The 16,753-nt window shown below is 40.1% G+C and overlaps 1 protein-coding gene across 2 annotated transcripts in view; it reads left to right on the forward strand.

The window, feature by feature from the left end:
* The window catches only part of LOC137345057 (clathrin heavy chain 1), a 92,318-nt gene extending 76,972 nt beyond the window's left edge, over nucleotides 1-15,346 (forward strand). The window contains exons 25-34 of one of the 2 annotated variants that reach the window (XM_068008479.1): nucleotides 120-227; nucleotides 627-794; nucleotides 889-1,038; nucleotides 2,011-2,142; nucleotides 2,703-2,813; nucleotides 3,338-3,508; nucleotides 4,675-4,896; nucleotides 7,698-7,718; nucleotides 13,076-13,151; nucleotides 14,336-15,346. In XM_068008479.1, coding sequence (XP_067864580.1) covers nucleotides 120-227; nucleotides 627-794; nucleotides 889-1,038; nucleotides 2,011-2,142; nucleotides 2,703-2,813; nucleotides 3,338-3,508; nucleotides 4,675-4,896; nucleotides 7,698-7,718; nucleotides 13,076-13,151; nucleotides 14,336-14,457 — 1,281 coding nt within the window. In that variant the 3' untranslated portion in view covers nucleotides 14,458-15,346. The remainder of the gene's footprint in view (nucleotides 1-119; nucleotides 228-626; nucleotides 795-888; nucleotides 1,039-2,010; nucleotides 2,143-2,702; nucleotides 2,814-3,337; nucleotides 3,509-4,674; nucleotides 4,897-7,697; nucleotides 7,719-13,075; nucleotides 13,152-14,335) is intronic. The other variant, XM_068008480.1, reaches the window with a different exon arrangement.
* Nucleotides 15,347-16,753: the final 1,407 nt, after the last annotated feature.

A 16,753-nucleotide genomic window follows, 5' to 3' on the forward strand; every position in this document is an offset into this window, starting at 1 on the left:
AATTAATTAGTTTGTAAACTTTGGTTTGCAATTTTCATAACCAATATCTAGTAGCTATTTAGTTCAAGTTTAAATCTCATTTCATGACTCATAAACTCTGCCTTTCTGCTGGTTTTCAGGTTTGCTTTGCCTGTGTTGAGGGGAAGGAATTCCGTCTAGCCCAGATGTGTGGCCTCCACATTGTTGTACATGCTGATGAACTGGAGGAACTTATTAACTACTACCAGGTAATGCCTGAAATAACCAGGAAATTTAGCCTGTTAGACCACTGGATTTATCATTAATTTAGTTAAACTGCATACAACTATCCTAGCCACTATACTGAAAAGCACATTATATTTGTATACTTAATTTGTCTGTACTGATTTCATCCAAACTTTGTGCACTTAATTGCAAAGTGTTTCCTGCTGACTTTAACATCAATGTGAAATTGTAAAGACTGCTTATTGTACATTTCTTGTATGTATAAATAAACATGGATATTTTTAAAAGCACACCTGACCAAATTGGCCTACATAAAACTGTCTAAATAGGCAGATGACCTTGTGGCATATGGATTAAACCTAGTGTAAACTTGTTCTTTGCTTGCTCTGAGCTCTTCGACTTCACATTTATCCTGTTCACAGGATCGTGGTTACTTTGAGGAACTCATCACCATGTTGGAGGCAGCCCTGGGTCTGGAGCGTGCTCATATGGGAATGTTTACTGAATTGGCTATTCTCTACTCCAAATACAAACCACAGAAGATGAGGGAACACTTGGAGCTTTTCTGGTCCAGAGTTAACATTCCCAAGGTAATCTCTACTTTCACTGCCTTCTAATATGAGGGCACTTTATATTTTTTGGGCACTTTTTTAGTACTTGCTAACTGGCTGTAATTTTACACAGGTACTGAGAGCTGCTGAGCAGGCTCATCTTTGGGCAGAGCTGGTCTTCCTGTATGATAAGTATGAAGAGTATGACAATGCCATCATTACCATGATGAACCACCCAACAGATGCATGGAAGGAGGGACAGTTCAAGGACATCATTACCAAGGTAAACATTTCTCTGCAGGGAGGCAGATTTCTGATTTTATCCACTCCGAGTCAGGGCAAGTCTATTGTGGGCTATTTGTTTAGGATCTGAGACTAAAATAATGGAGCTGGCTTCAAACTGCAGCAAGAAAAGAATTTGTCGTCTTGTAGTTGAGTGAGCTACTTTGGAAACATTTTTCATTTATGTTCATTGTTTTCAAATGATAACATCTCAAATGTACTCCTATTTTAGAACTTACACTCTGGTAGCTAATTTTCACCCTGGGATGTACCCCCAAAGCAGTGGCTGTCCTGCTTTGAGGTAGGGTATCCCCCTGAAAATACTGACTCCTGGGGATGCTGCTCTTCGAAAGATAAAGATAAAGATAAAAATAAAAACAGAAAATGTTGGAAATACCCCTGAGTCAGGCAGCATCTGTAGAGAAAGTAAGTTAACGTTTCAGGTCGATGACACTATCAGAATTTGAACAAGAACTCTTCAAAAGATAGTATTGACCTGAAAGTACTGCCTTGTTGAAAAAGGCAGCAACAGAAGTAAAATTAGTAAGTCAAAAAATACAGAAGTGAAGACTGGCTAAAATTGACCAGGGGAAGCTGTTGTAAAGCATGTAGAGGGTTTTTAGTACCAGTTCTATCCACTGGATGGCCCTACAGAAACCAGACATCTTTTGCACAGTGTCACCCAGTGGTTGGAGGAAAGTATAAGTTGGTTTGTCCAACCTGTGCAAAAAAAATGAAAGCAAGAGCAAGGTAAGCTTGCAGTACATTTAAGGGAAGTCAATGTCTAGTGTATCAAGTGTATAAAACCCCTGGAATTTTAGTCAAATCTTTCTGTAAACTAGTTGCATAAACATTTTTGAAAAGCTTGCTATTTGTAGCATTAATATGCTGAAGTCAAAGTTTTGGCTTCTGGCCTGTTGAAGTAAGACCTGCTTTCACAATCACTATTTTAATATCCATTTCATTTTCTCAGGTGGCCAATGTGGAGCTTTATTACAAAGCAACACAGTTCTACTTGGAATTTAAGCCTTTGTTACTGAATGACCTGCTCATGGTGCTGTCCCCTCGTCTGGACCATACACGTGCTGTTAACTATTTTACCAAGGTAATTGCTGCAAAACTGTTTTTGGCATTGTAATAGAAAACTGCCATACAAATGAACCAGTGGGCCTTCATACAAACAAATCTGCTACTAGTAAAGTGGCTGCTTTGGTTAAATGAACTGTAGAATCATTTTTGGGTATGTAATACTTCCCATAGCCAAGATACTGACTTTTTAAAAAAAAAAAGCAAAATACTGCAGATACTAAAAACAGACTGAGGAAAAACCTGTTTCTCCAGCATTTTTTATTTTGTATTTGAATCATTAGTTTACTGAAAAATCAACCTGCAGTGTTGGGTTTTGACATGGATCAATTGGCTCCTGGATACTTGTAGCCCCTTGGACCTGATCTGCCAGTAAGGTGGTGATCATGAATCATTGTTCCACCATTGAAAATCCTATTCAAAATTGTCGAGTTCTGGGTTTTCAAGCATAAAATGATTTAATCTGGTACTGAACTTCTGTTTTGTCAAATTATTTGGAGCATCTGCCCCTGTGTTGTGGTGGTCTGATGGGGTAATGATTGGTAGCTGCAAGCATTTAAACTTGTCTTGATTTTTCAGGTTAAGCAGCTGCCTCTGGTTAAACCCTACCTGCGCTCTGTACAAAGCAACAACAACAAGTCTGTGAATGAATCACTGAATAACCTCTTCATCCAAGAGGAGGACTACCAGGTGGGTGAGAAACTGAGAATCAGGAGGTATTCACAAAACAAGCGGCATTATTGCAACAGTTTGCTGTCCCTTTTATACTGCAGTTTCACTTGACAAATGTTAAGTGGATAAAATGAGAAGATTGAGCTTTACAACCTAAAGATGGTTAAAGACAGTGGTCTCAAAATATTACGTGGCATAGCAAGCAAGGTTATTTTGAAGTATGTCAGCAGAGGACCCAAAAATGGAAGTACATTTAGAACCAATGTGCATTACTGACAAATGTTTGGAATCTATAGCAAGGTAATGGAGGCAAGAAATAATGGAAAGGAAAGTTCTTAAAGATGGGCAAAATTTCAACTAGCATCCACAGGTGGGAATTCCAGATGTCCAGCTGTACCCTGTGGATGGAGTTGGTTCTGGTTGATTCAGTTCTTAGTGAAGATATGATGCAGGTGGATGGGAACATCCATTGGTGTGTAGATGTGATTCATTTAACTGTCTAGTTATACTGAAAGTTACAAAAATGTGTCCTTGTTACTTAGGCTCTTCGCACATCTATTGATGCATATGACAACTTTGATAATATCTCTCTGGCTCAGCGGCTTGAGAAACATGAGCTGATTGAGTTTCGACGAATTGGTGCGTATCTGTTCAAGGGCAACAACCGCTGGAAACAGAGCGTGGAGCTATGCAAGAAGGACAGGCTGTACAAAGTAAGATATCTTTCACTTGTGCTTTAGTGTTCAATTCATGTGCACTTGGTGAAAGTGTAGTTGCCAAGATTGCTTTTCTCACCTCAGGGTTGGGTTCAAATCTGCCCTAGATGGATTTCTCCATATTAAACATCCCTGCACTGGAGCACCAATATATGCTATACTTGATGGTGTCAGAATTTCACTCATAGCTTCTGGCAGACTCTTAAGCTTATCCCATATGATTGGAATGCAATGAAGGTTAAATAGTTCATATCTTTACACTCACTTGTAGCTTTGAAGGTCCTATGAAACCTCGGCAGTTAAAATAACTTTAATGAAGATAACTTGCTTTTTCATTTATTTGACATAATATCCCATGAGATTTTGAAATCTGCCAGAGGCAAAGCACCCATTAAATGTAATGTGGGAAGAAAGCATGATGCATGTAGATTGTCAGATCACTGGAGCCCTGTTTCTATAATTTTAGGTATCAACTTCAAACTATTTAAAATATAGCACTAGAGACTGCAAATGCAGCAAAAGATTTGCTCAAGGATTTGAACATTGGCTACAAAAATGCATCCGTGAATGGAGTAGCAGAGGGTGACTTGACCTAGGATGTCTGGACGGTGTCAAAGCATTTAAAAATGTACTCTGGCAACACATCCCAGCACTGTCTTTAGAGGCAAAGCTAAGGTTTTACAGTGCAGTGCTGAGACTTGAGTTCTGGTCACCATGCCATAAACTGATCTGATAGTATGAAATGGAGAGGGTGCACAGGACCATGAGCTGCAATGCTAGTCCCATGTGGAGGATAAACACTGACTCAGCTGAACATTCTGTTTCCATGTTATAAACTTGTGTGATTGTGTAAAACTGGTTAGACTTGGTGGTTTTACTATTTCTGGGCAAGTTATGCATGTAGAATAACTTGTGTGCATTAATTGGGTGCAAATCTTTGTAGAAATATTGACAAAGTACACAAGTACTTGGTTCTAGATGTGCACAGACCTGTTTTCAGGGGGGGGGGGGGGGGAAGAATCTTGTGGCATTTAAAATTTTAAGCATGGAGCCATTGGTCCTCCATTTCTGGCAGTGCAACTTGTCATTCAGGGGTTAATGGTGATACTGTGCAGTGCACTTCAAGTTAATGGTACACTCACTATTGTGCTGTCTGTTTTCAGGATGCTATGCAATATGCGTCTGAGTCCAAGGACACCGAGCTGGCAGAGGAGCTGCTGCAGTGGTTCCTCGAGGATGGGAAGAACGAGTGCTTTGCTTCCTGTCTGTTTACTTGTTATGACCTGCTGAGGCCAGATGTTGTGCTTGAGCTCTCTTGGAGGCACAACATCATGGATTTCTCCATGCCATACTTCATCCAGGTGATGAGGGAGTATCTCTCAAAGGTATGTGACCAATGAGCTTCAAGGAGATCGATGTAGCTGCAAGGAATGTCCCAGCTTGAGTTGGAGATTCTACTGTCTTGAGAGAAGATGGATACTGCAAAGCTATCCGCTTCTCGTTTGAGGTTTACTGTGGGATTCAGCTTTTTTAAAATGTACAGTATACTGGCACAATGGGCTTAACTGGTATTTTAAGATGGCAGTGCTTATTTTGACTGATATTCAGAAGTAGTTTCAAACAGACCTGCTGAGGATTTGCTGTTTGAGCTACACGATCGTCCAACCTAGTGGTTGAAAGATCAACTATTAATACTAGACCAGCAGGCCTAGTAAAAATTCCTGCAGAGGATTACTGGATTTTTGCCTTCAGGGTATGTACTGAGCCTGTAAATGAATCATCCTGAATAGTGTTACTGTGATTAACCCCAGATGAAAAGTTGAACACTAGTCCTCATGTTCTCTATTCTCCTTTCTCATTCTCTGTTCAATTTAACTTTTTTCCTCCCTTGTCCTGTTTCTGTAGTTTCTATTTTCTCCAAGGTTCTAAGTCTTATTTGATTCCTCCTACCTCCCACTGTCCACTCTGTAGGTGGAAGCAAGTTTAGAAAATCTCCTGACCAGAAACAAACAGCCATTTGAAAGCCCAGACTTTGCCATGGCTGCATCACAAATGTGACCGGGCCAGAAACAATCTGACAAGAGATGGGCTGCTGAGAGTTTACTCAACTCTCTAAAGCCTAATGGAGCAGTTGTCACTAAACCTGTCCCTGGTGTTTCAAGGGTTAATACAACAGAGCCATAGTACTACAGAAGTCCTTTCATTTCACTTCTAAATATTGAACTGACTAATTAAACTCAAATTATGCTAATAAAATTTAATCCAGCTAACCAAAAATGCTTTTTAGAATGGCTGGGAAATTCAGTATCATTGACTTGATTTGTCTCCTATTAATTGCACCCCTTTTCAGGAGTGCAGTGCTGTGCAGGCTCTTTTTGAATTAAGACTTGTTGATCCACTCTGAATTGCTACAGGATTGCAGATGAACCTCCTTGATTTTATTGGAAATTTTGTGCTGGCTCTTAACATGGGCCCTGTCCCAGTGAATATTCTGCAGCACTGTGATGCTGTTGTGAATGAACAATGTAATACATTTGGCCAGGGCTCCAGTGACTTGTACTTCTGGCATCTATCTGTACTACCTTTTAACTGCTGACTAGTAACTTTGGAGACTTATTGTCTTTTTTATGTCTGCCGACAGAATTAAACTGTTCAACTTTTTGAACAAGTAAGATTGTTACCAGGGCACCATTTTGAGAATTGTTTTTCCCCCTGTTCTGCTTGGTAATTTGAACAAAATTGTGCTGATGCTGTCCCTGCTATTAAGGAGAGATCATTTTACTTGGTACTGCTGAACTAAGTTTGACTATCTGAATGACTTGGCTCAGTCTTGTACCAACTGTCTTGTTATAAGTATGCTTTTTTAAATGGACATGACCGAAAAGGATAATTATACTCTAGTTTTCAAAAGGGCTGTGGTAGTGACATCCCTGTAAAACATTCAACTTCAGTTCTGTAGGAGGACTCATTTCACCAATAGTTTCCAATAAGTGTATGGAATGGGAGAGATGGTTTAAAGTGGGTGTCTCAAAGCTTTGATTTGAGGTTTCAGAATTGCAGACTGCTGTTTACAGTACCAGAAATGTTAGTAAATGGTCCCACCTGTGGGCAGGTGGTTGAAGACAGTCTCCCCATAGACCTTGCTATACTGTACTAACAAAATTTGGTTTGAGTAACAAAGTTCTTTCTCTAGTTGAATCATGTCTGATGCTGAGATTGTGTGAAAGCAAGAAACTGAGGTGCCCAACAGACTTCCTTTATCCACACCTGCAGCACTACTTTGTTTACACTTTAATGCCTTATCTAACAACCTTGCACCCCAGGCCATACTTTCCTGTATAGAATTATGATCCTTTTAATATGCTTTGTTTTATTTTGAGGTTTACTTTTTTCTGTACCTGTTGCAAGCTACTTTTTTTTGCTTGCAGATGAATGGCACAATAAAATTAAGTTTGGAATCTAGTTCAACTTGGTGCAGCCAGTCTGGAGGAGTGTAAAGTACCTGCAGTTCCACATAGTGAAGAGTTGGCTGTTTTTAAGCTACCCTTGCAAGTAATGGCTATAATTGGCATGGGACTACACCATTTGGTGTGCTTGCCATAAAATAGGCTGGGCATTGGGCTGAGCAGGGCTTGTGATCTGGTCATTGCAACAAAGACTTGCCAGTTTACTTTGTCCCTTTAACTATATTCAAGCTATACGTTTAATTAATGGTCAGTTTTCCTGCAATCCATTCATGTGACTTGGCATAGGTATCTGCATAAATTAATTGGTTTGGGAAATTGAAGCTTTAAATGTGTTCAGGGTAGTTAATGAGCAAAGTAATCACAACTGTGGGATACTGAAGACTTGGCAGCTGCACTGCAGTTTTTAAATAGTTCAGTCTGATTTTTAGATTAGACTAAGTAACTTCAGTAAACAGTAATATCCAAGCTTCCATTTTGCTGTAAGTGAGTTACTTGTCTCAATTTTATTCTGCCAGCATTCATCTGTATTTGGTGTCCTTCCTGACATTTTGTAGTACACTAAAATGCTATTTACTGTTCTCCCTTCCCTTTCACCCCTTCCAGTTCTGGGTTTTCCTTCCTTGACTTTTTTGCTCCTTGTTTTGCTGTTTTCTACCTGCTTTATTGTGCTGGACATGGAGTTTGGATTCTAAGCTGCTACCCTCTGAATTCCCTTGCAGGTTGATGAAATAAAGAAAAAGGTGAAAGTTGACTCATATTCCATCTTTAGTTCTGGAGACTGAACCTCAGGAAATCTGCATGAATTGTTTCCTTCCCATCTTACACTGCTGCTTTTTAATTCCACTAGATCCACTGCAAATCCTTCCGAGCAGAGTTAGAGCAGTTGAAGTGTTTAGTGAGGACCTTCGCAGTGACATATTTAAGTCACTGGCAGGAATTGGCAGGCGGCCATATGGTGACTGGTTCACAATCCCTGCCTTTCAGAATTTAAAACTGGACTTGTTTTTCATTTTTTTAATTTTGAAAACTTTCTACTGTGATATTACACTATTAATGTGAGTATATTTAAGATTGTGATGTAAGATGCAAACCGTCTTGCCTCTTCAGAGGATTGTGAACCAGCTTATGAACTAGTTCTGTTAATACCTTCTGATGGACATGAGGCAGTTTGTGGGGTTTCGTGATGGGACCTGTCCCACGCACTGTTTCTCTGAAAAGTTAGTCCCTGTGGTGCCCCATTGACACTTCAAACTTTGGCTTTGGCCAAGTGGTTTAAGGGCAGGGAAGAGCCCTTCATCTCAGTGGGTGCTCTTCAAATTCAGGTCTAGTATCCCAACAAGTAAAATGTTTTCTCCATTTAATGAGGCGCAGCTAGAAATCTACTGGGATTTATTATAAATCTGTGATCAGGTTTTTTAATTTGTGCTGCAGCAAAGCGGCTCCATGGGGTGAAAATCTTTCCACAGGGACTTTAGGGCAAGTGGGCAGCAGTGTGTTGTGGGTACAGCCATTCAGTACCCCCCTCCCAGCCACTGTGTGTGTGAAAAAACGGGTAACTGAACTGCGGTGTGTTTGCTTAAAACTTGAGCATGTGCCATTCCATTTGCAAGGGATCACGTTTGAGGCCATGAAGCATTGCTGTTTGGCTGCGTGTGTGCTTTTGAGGAGCCTGTTTGGCAGAACCATCTCTCGAGCCCATTTTTTTTTTGCTTCAGTACTTTTGCCTCTTTTTCATGCACACAAATGCTAAAATGAAACATAATTGGCATGTTTTTCTTGATCAAAACTGCAGTTTGCTGGCTGCAGTTTGTGGAAAAGCCTTTGTGCTGCAGTTCCTGTTCTGTATTCTCTACTAACTGCTATTAACAAGGGGTATGTAAAGAATTTAAAGTTATTTCATGCAGATCAGTTTAAAACGCGCTTTAACTTTATGTAACATTTGCGTCCGTCTCAGAGATTTGATGCTTGCTGTATGATGCTTCCTCTGGTCTAGTGGCTGTCTGTGTACAAGATATATGCATGCTTTGGGCAAGGTGGATAAGCCAGCATTCTTCAAAGTTTCATTTTAGGGTGGATGTTGTGTTTTGGTCACATGTGCAGCTAAGTTGCTGAAATTTTAAAAAAAAAAAGACAAGGTATTGTACTATTAGTCTTTAAATTCAGTGAGGTTGTGATTAGTCCAGAAATGTGTTCTAAATGATTAGGCACATGAGTGGATGATATTTGGGTGGAGTAATGTTTTTGGTGTAATAATTGAATAATTAGCAGTTGTTATAGTATGGTGCATTCCTCTCCTTCGATTCTTGCACTCACTGGTGATTTGGGCTTCACTGGGGAGTTGCTAAGTATAGATTAGGCTTCCTCCCCCACACTAGAAGGGGAAATTACCATGCATTTAGTGGCTAACTGGAGAGCAGCATTGATTGAGTCATCTGCAGAAGGTACTTGAGATGAGCAGTGGAGAAAGGGGGGTGGAATATGGAGGGACACTTAATGCTCACTGACACATGTACATGCACTTCATTTAATTCTTTACATGTTTTCCCTCTCCATCAATCTCTTGTGGTGAAGGCCTTTAACTACATCCACTTAACTGCATTGGGTTAAATGAAATTACCAACTGTGGGAACGGATGAGCAGAGAGGAACAGAACATTTTAATGACATAATTCCAGTATAGAATTTTTGGATATAGGATGACCGGCTGAGGATTTCATCTTGATCTACTTAAACCAGACATTTTTGCTTTGAAAACTGTAATGCAGGGCTTGGTTTGTAGTAATAAGACTGAACTGCTTTGTACACTGGATGAACTGACTGATTTTCAATGTGTAAATGGCAGAAAGCGTCCTCCTAATTAGACTCTGAACCTGCATTTCCCTTTACTGCTGGTCTGTTCCTGGTGGGTAGTTAGTTGCGAAGACTGCAGTATAACTTGGTCTCCCACTGAAAAGCAACCTGTCCTTATAGTGGCTTTTGGTTTTATGGAAACCTGCTCACTTTTACCATAGCTTGTGTAATTGACAAAGAATCTTTGCAATGAAATGAGTGAAACCTTCCAAGATGGTCATTATTTTTCACTAAATGTGTAGAATATTGGAGTGCAAGTATATTTTGCTGCACTCAATTTATGCCTATGATTGTAATTAATTGTGCATCAGCCACATGGAATCAGTAAGGCACCAGTGCCATGCCCATTCTAACTAGTGTCAGTAGTGGTGGAGTCAGTTTCAGGGTTTTCATCTGCAATACCAAAAATCTGCACATCAAGTAAGTGCCCAAAAGCCCCATTTCTAGGACAGCTACTAGCATTCAGCTGACATAAATCTCATTAACCTTGCAATCATAAGTACAGCAGTGAAACTTGAAGACTGCTGCTGTTTTTGTTTCCCATTGAACGAAGTTGATTCCTTCGTTAATCTAGAGTTACATTTGGTTTGGATTTTCGGCTGTGTTCCATCCCAAACAAACTCAGATGTCTGACCCTCAGACCTTCAAACAGAGCTTATCAGCATTGAGATTGCATAGACCAATCTTAACCTGTTAACTTCTATTCGGTTCTCTAGGATTTGTGATTATACTGGTTTGTTACTTTAAATCCTGTTTTGGTAACTACATTAAATGGTCTGAACACCAAATGGAATTTTCAAATACTTGCATTTTTATGGGGTTTGTGCTTTAACTGTCCCAAACACTAACACAAAATTCATTTCTTGTGCTCAATAAGTTACATTGTTATACAAATTTGCTTTGGCTTTTTTCAACTAATGGTACTTAGAGTCCCTCAAGAAATGAATAGAAATATGGTCACAGCTTTTAAAATCAATGCAGTAGAGCTCCAGTGTAGCGAGTGGTTGAGAATAAGTTTGAAAGATTGAGAGCAAATGGGTTTATTTCCACTGGTTGACAAGGGGAAGACTATTAGAACTATGCTTTTCACAGTGGCTAGTGTGGCAGACTTTTTTTTCAAAGAAGAATTGATCAGTTTGAAAAGGGAAGAATATGATCAGCTGCAGGGAAATGAGATTAGAGTTGTAGGGCTACTGCAGGCAGGATAGGTAAGTGGCCTTTATACAAGTACATTAGTTCACTAATTGGTTGCTGCTTGAACCCCACAGCTTTGCCCAATGCCACTAGCTTAATTTGATTACAGCTTCTGGATCTGCCTCTTGGGTTAATTTCTTTGCATACCACTGACTAATACAGTAATATCTGTTAATATTAACAAGCATGGGGGTGGAAGACCATTCAATGGATGAAGTCCAAGATGCAAATATTGCATGCAACAGTTAATCATCAGCATTTCTGTGTTGCAGTGATCTAAGCTCTCTTTACTAACAGCTTAAGCCTTTGCATAGGTACATTTGAAATTTTATTTTAAAAATGAGCTTCATTTTAACAGCCTTTAAGGATTAAATAGCTCATCTTGTTTTGTAGTTAAGGCAGTGAGTAGCATAGTTCAACACTCCCCAGTCCTTTTGAGTTGGTTGCTATCCAGAGTAGGAGCACTACAATTGGTCTTGGCCTCCCTGGTGTGGGGAGGCCATTGGCCAGGACTACTGCTCCTGGTGGCTGTCCAGTTGGCCCTATTGGAAACATGCATAGGCTTCAGAATCAGGCTTTGCTGTAATGACAACACTTGCTGCTGTTAGGCTTGTATGTGAAGAATGGCCACTTGAATGACTACCAAATAGTAGAACTGTGCCCCAGCAAGGAGGGGAAGAAATGTGCATGAGCTGTCATAAAGCTTAGAAGTTTTATTTAAAAAGTGAGTGGAAGATCAGCCTTGTTGTCAAAGCATAGTAACTTAAGCCTATCCTGGAGCTGGGGAGCACAAAGCAAACTTCACAAAGGATTTTTAAAAAAATCTTTAGTGCAGAAAAATTAAAACTACAATCAAGCTCTTTAGTTAAATTTCTGTTTTTGGAAAGAGATTAGCTTAGGAGCTTATAGTCAAGTTAATTTTTACTCCTGTTCTCTTGAATTCATACAGGGCATCCTTGCTTGCAGTTGTTCAACCTGGACCCCACAACTGAACTTATTTACACCATGGTATTCTGAGCTTTTATTCCTGTCCCCTGGAGAATGCTGGAGATGTGGAATATGGCAAAATAGGTTCTGTTGCTCCTTTTAATAGACGACATTTTTATTTGGCTAGCTAAGTGTAAACTAAAGCTCCAACTCTTGCTATTTACCATCCCCTCTGCATTAGAAGGGATAATACCACTATAAGCAGTGAGATCTCTGCAGGCCTTATACATTTTCCTGTGAATGCTACTGAATATGCATTTGCCTTTCACATACTGAGGTGGGCTTGTTCCCCAGTTATCTACAAATTTTAAAACCATTTTGACTCTAGGTGGCTGGCCCTTTTTGGTATTATGAAACTAGGTTGAATCATGAGGTTACACATATCCTGATGGGCCCATTGTTTGAAAGCACTGGTCTGCCTTATTTTGGCATGTAACTCAGATAAACCCAGTCCAGATGCCAGTCAGTACTTGGCTACTTGGCTAGGTGGAAACTTAATTTAAACATCAAATCCAAGTATTAAAGTTGCATGAGCACCTTTTTCATGCTTCCCTTCCCCACCCCCCCAAAAAAATATGAAACTCAACCTGCACCCAGTCCAAATGTGTTTGCAACATAAATGGGCCTAACTGTTTTTCCTCTGCTGTTGATGCCTGAGGTGGAGGTTTGAATATGTATCCCAATAGTCCTGCATGTTGGTGCTGCAATTCATTGCCTATTGTGAAATGGCAAGGTTTTTCTTTCTGCTAATGGTTGGAACACTTGCCCAGTAATTGTAGAGATGAATGCAGCATTCTGGGCTTCACTCTAAAACAGCATTTAAAAAGAAAATCACTCCAGAAATTGAGCAGCAAACTAATCAGCTTTGTCATACTTTTTTAGATATTTAAACCAACTGAATTAGTGGTTCGCATTGCTCACTGCAATCCATTGAATGGTCACTCATTCCCTGTTTTGGAAATCTTTTTAACTAACAATTTTAAGCATTTGTAAGGCTTTTCCTCTTGATCAGCAGAAGCAAGTCATCATTGGGAGACAAATGACTGGGAATTGTTTGGGTTTTTCAGGTGGATAAGTTGGACGTATCTGAATCGCTGAGGAAAGAGGAGGAGCAGGCCACTGAGACGACACCCATTGTTTATGGTCTGTAAATTTCTTTGCAGTAGAGTGCACTTTTGGTTGCCACTGTAAATGTTAAATTAAGGTGCAGAAATATAAAGATGTTTAACTTAGTGCTATAATTGAATGCTTAAACTTCCAAGTTTGATCAGGCACAAGGTTTGGATTGTTATGAATGTATAAAGAAAGTAATGAATACTGAATCAGAAACTAAGTGTACATAAAGGGTGATCTGAGATTGAAAACTCTGGTCCTTCAAAATGCTGACGTGTAGATGTAAGTAGCTTATCTGATTTGGACTGTGAGCACTGATCCAAGTCTGAGACTGGATCACAAACTTCCCTTCCTCCATACCAGCGGGCTGACTGCACTAGACCTGTTTAGTACATTGCACTTAAACCCATATGACTAAGTATATTGATCATGAGTAATAGCAGTGACCTCTTGGATGAACTTGTAACTACCGCTGGATAGGTTTTCAGTTCAAATTGATCAAGCATGAAAATTGCTTGCGCCATGACTTTTTTTAAAAACTAAAATCTTAGTGACTTGTTTTTCATCTCCCTGGGTCTCTTGCATGTCACTGAAAGATCACCCACACCAAAGGACTGAGTGCTTTATCCACTGGTAATTTTTTTTAGTGTGGTGGTACTGCTTGTCCATTGGTCTTAGTTCATTACATCAGGTTGCTGCCACCATGTGACTGATGTCATTAGTACATAACTCTAGTATACAAGTGAGTGCTCTCTACACAAGCCAAATTTGAAAGGTTGGTCTAATGAACTGCTGGATGTTTTTGATGGTACAAATGGGCATAGTATGAAAATTCCTCCAACTATTATACTTCTATCTACTAATGACATTGATCCATGTTGAAGGAGCCTAAATATTGTAACTGGTTAATGGTTTAAAAAAATAAATGGAGATAATTGTCTTCCAGCTGGAGCTGGGGGAAATATCTTGCAAGTAGTGTTATAGTGGAGATGTGGTGGATAAATATTCAGGAGTTTTGCTTGCTGCCTTTTGGATTAAAGTATTTGTATAATTTTTTTCCTGCAATTAAATGGCTGGTTAATCCATATATTCTACAGACAGAATGGGCTTTGAGGTATTTTAAAGTGTGTGCTTCAACAGTCCACATCTTGGGACCCTTTCAAGTAGTCCCCTCAATATCCTGGAAGTGCACTAACTTATTTTTCTCCTTGCAGGCCAGTCGCAGCTCATGTTGACAGCAGGACCCAGTGTAAGCGTCCCTCCACAGGCAGCCTTTGGCTACAATTACGGTGCCCAACCATATGCTCAGCCTGGCACATATGGGTATAGTATGTAAGGCAATAGATCCAGAGTTACCCACCTGCTCAGCATCTGCCAGCCCTGCCAGTTTCCCTCCACCTCGCAACAGGGAAGAGAAAGTAAAGCTCTTTATATTGTATGTCATGAAGGACTTCAGTCTTTGTTTTTTCTAGTTCTAAATGTTTGGATCACAGCTGTCTAACTCATCTCACATTCCATGTTAATTAGATTGTGATTTTTCTTTTTTGAAGGGGAATGGTTGTCTCATTTAAAGCTCTTGGTGCGAGCTCATGTCCTGCAAAAACAGTCTGTTGTAAAGAATTTGATTTGCACTCTAGTGAGACAATACTTTAATGTAGTATCTCCCAATTGTCTGAGCAGCTTGTGGGCTGTATAAAACAAAAAGCAGTAAATCTCATTGTATTCATAAAACTTATGATTGAATTTGAGTACAGGACTTGACTACTTGTAAGATGTTAATAAGCAAAAAAGAAACACTAATCACAGTGCACCCAACACCATGATCTGAAAGTTGGAAATTTATAGTTCTGTAAAGTTTCATTTTTTTTGAAGACATACAAAAGGTTCACCTGACTGATTTAAAACTTGGACTCTTCCCAATCTATGCAGGCTCTGTTTAAAAACCATGTAGAGGTTTTTAAAGTTTCTACTACACCATTCACTCACTCATGGTTAAAGGGTGGCCTCTTTTGTGCTATATACAGTGCTGATGTGGGACCATTGTTTTGACAAACTCCCTAAACCCAGTCTGTTTCCAACCCTGTGCTAAGGTCTTGCGTTTGCTGGATATTGTGGTGTGTTAGGTCACTGTCTTTGAGTGTACAGAATAAAGAATTAAACTGTCCTGTCAGTTTTGTGCAATTTGAAAGTGGATTGGAAATAAAATTACAGGACTATGGATCTCTGCTGATTGGTGCGTGTGCTTTCTTTGTCCATTGTGCTCATTCTAGTTCATTTCTAATTCTTTAATAAACTGAATTGTTTTTCCACTGATGGGGTGGAAGAAAGGGGGAACTCCAGTTAGAAGTCCTAGTAATAAGCTGAATTGAGATGTGTTCACTATCATGGGATACTTCAGTTGTGGATCTAAGCTCTATACTTTGGATTCATTAGCCCTAACCTAGTACTCCTGTATATCCTCAGTTTAATTGTTTGTGATTCCTTTTCAAAAAGGAATCCAGTTTACAGATGTATAAGCAGGCTTGTACCTGAAGTTGGAAAAGTGCTTCCTACAAGGGTCAAACCTGCATCTGAGTGTACCTGGCATCTATCAATGTTTTTGTAGGACACATTATGAAATGTGACTAGGAAATTGCCAGCTGTTTGACTTGAAGGTACTGGCTCTGGCTGGGATATAGTTCCTTAGAGATGGTGGAGGGCACCCACTGCCCAAGTATCTATCTTGAGTCCACAGTGAGTTGTATCAGGCTTTTAAGCTGCAGAACTCATTGGTGTGCAATTCTGTCTGTGCATGCACTGAACCACAGTATGTGGATGATCAGGAGTGGCAGCCCCATCTTCCTCTTTCCATCTGCCTGAAGCTCGAGAATGCAGACGCCAGTTGAAGCATTCTTAGTGATGCACTCACTACTTCTATCGTTGTGCTAGGATGCAGCTCAGTATTTCTGGTATCTTGGCTAAGACTATTCTTGAGTGGATTTTTTAAGCTGGGGGGAAGGACATCTAGTTCAGCCTGATTCTGTCCATGTGAGCATCTTCTGATAGTCACTTTATAGCAATCCAGTTGGAAATCCTCACTTCACTACTCCTAAATTGTCCCAAAAAATGTCAAAGCCAATTGAAGTGCTCTCATCCTTAATGAGAGCTGATTTGTCATGAGGGAAATCCTGCTAGTTATGGAGTTTACTTCAACTCTTGCTAAGAGTAAATAAATCTCATCCAGCAACCAGTCTTAAATGAAGTTAGCTGCACTACTGACATGAACTCAACTGTGTACATAGAACAGGGATCAGGTTTTGAGGTTGTGGGAGGCTAGGAGCCAATGTAGGTCAGCAAGGACAAGGGTGAGAGTGCACAACTTGGTGGGCTAGGACACAGGCAGCTGAGTTTGGATCAGCTTAAGTTCAGAGGGAGGCAGCTGGGATGCCAGATAGAGCATTGGATTAGTTGTCTGGCAGTGACAAAGGTTATAAGGGTTTTGGTAGGGATGGAGATAGGTGACCATATGGAACGAATAGGTCAGCAACTCAGCTTGTCAAATAGGACAGTCTGGTTCAGCCTTACACAATGGTAGGGGAGCAGGATGGAATTGTTGGCAAGGCGAGAAAGGCCCGAAGTCAGTGACTTTGGTC

This window comes from Heptranchias perlo, chromosome 28 (genome assembly GCF_035084215.1).
Source record: "Heptranchias perlo isolate sHepPer1 chromosome 28, sHepPer1.hap1, whole genome shotgun sequence".
NCBI classification, from domain to species: Eukaryota; Metazoa; Chordata; class Chondrichthyes; order Hexanchiformes; family Hexanchidae; genus Heptranchias; species Heptranchias perlo.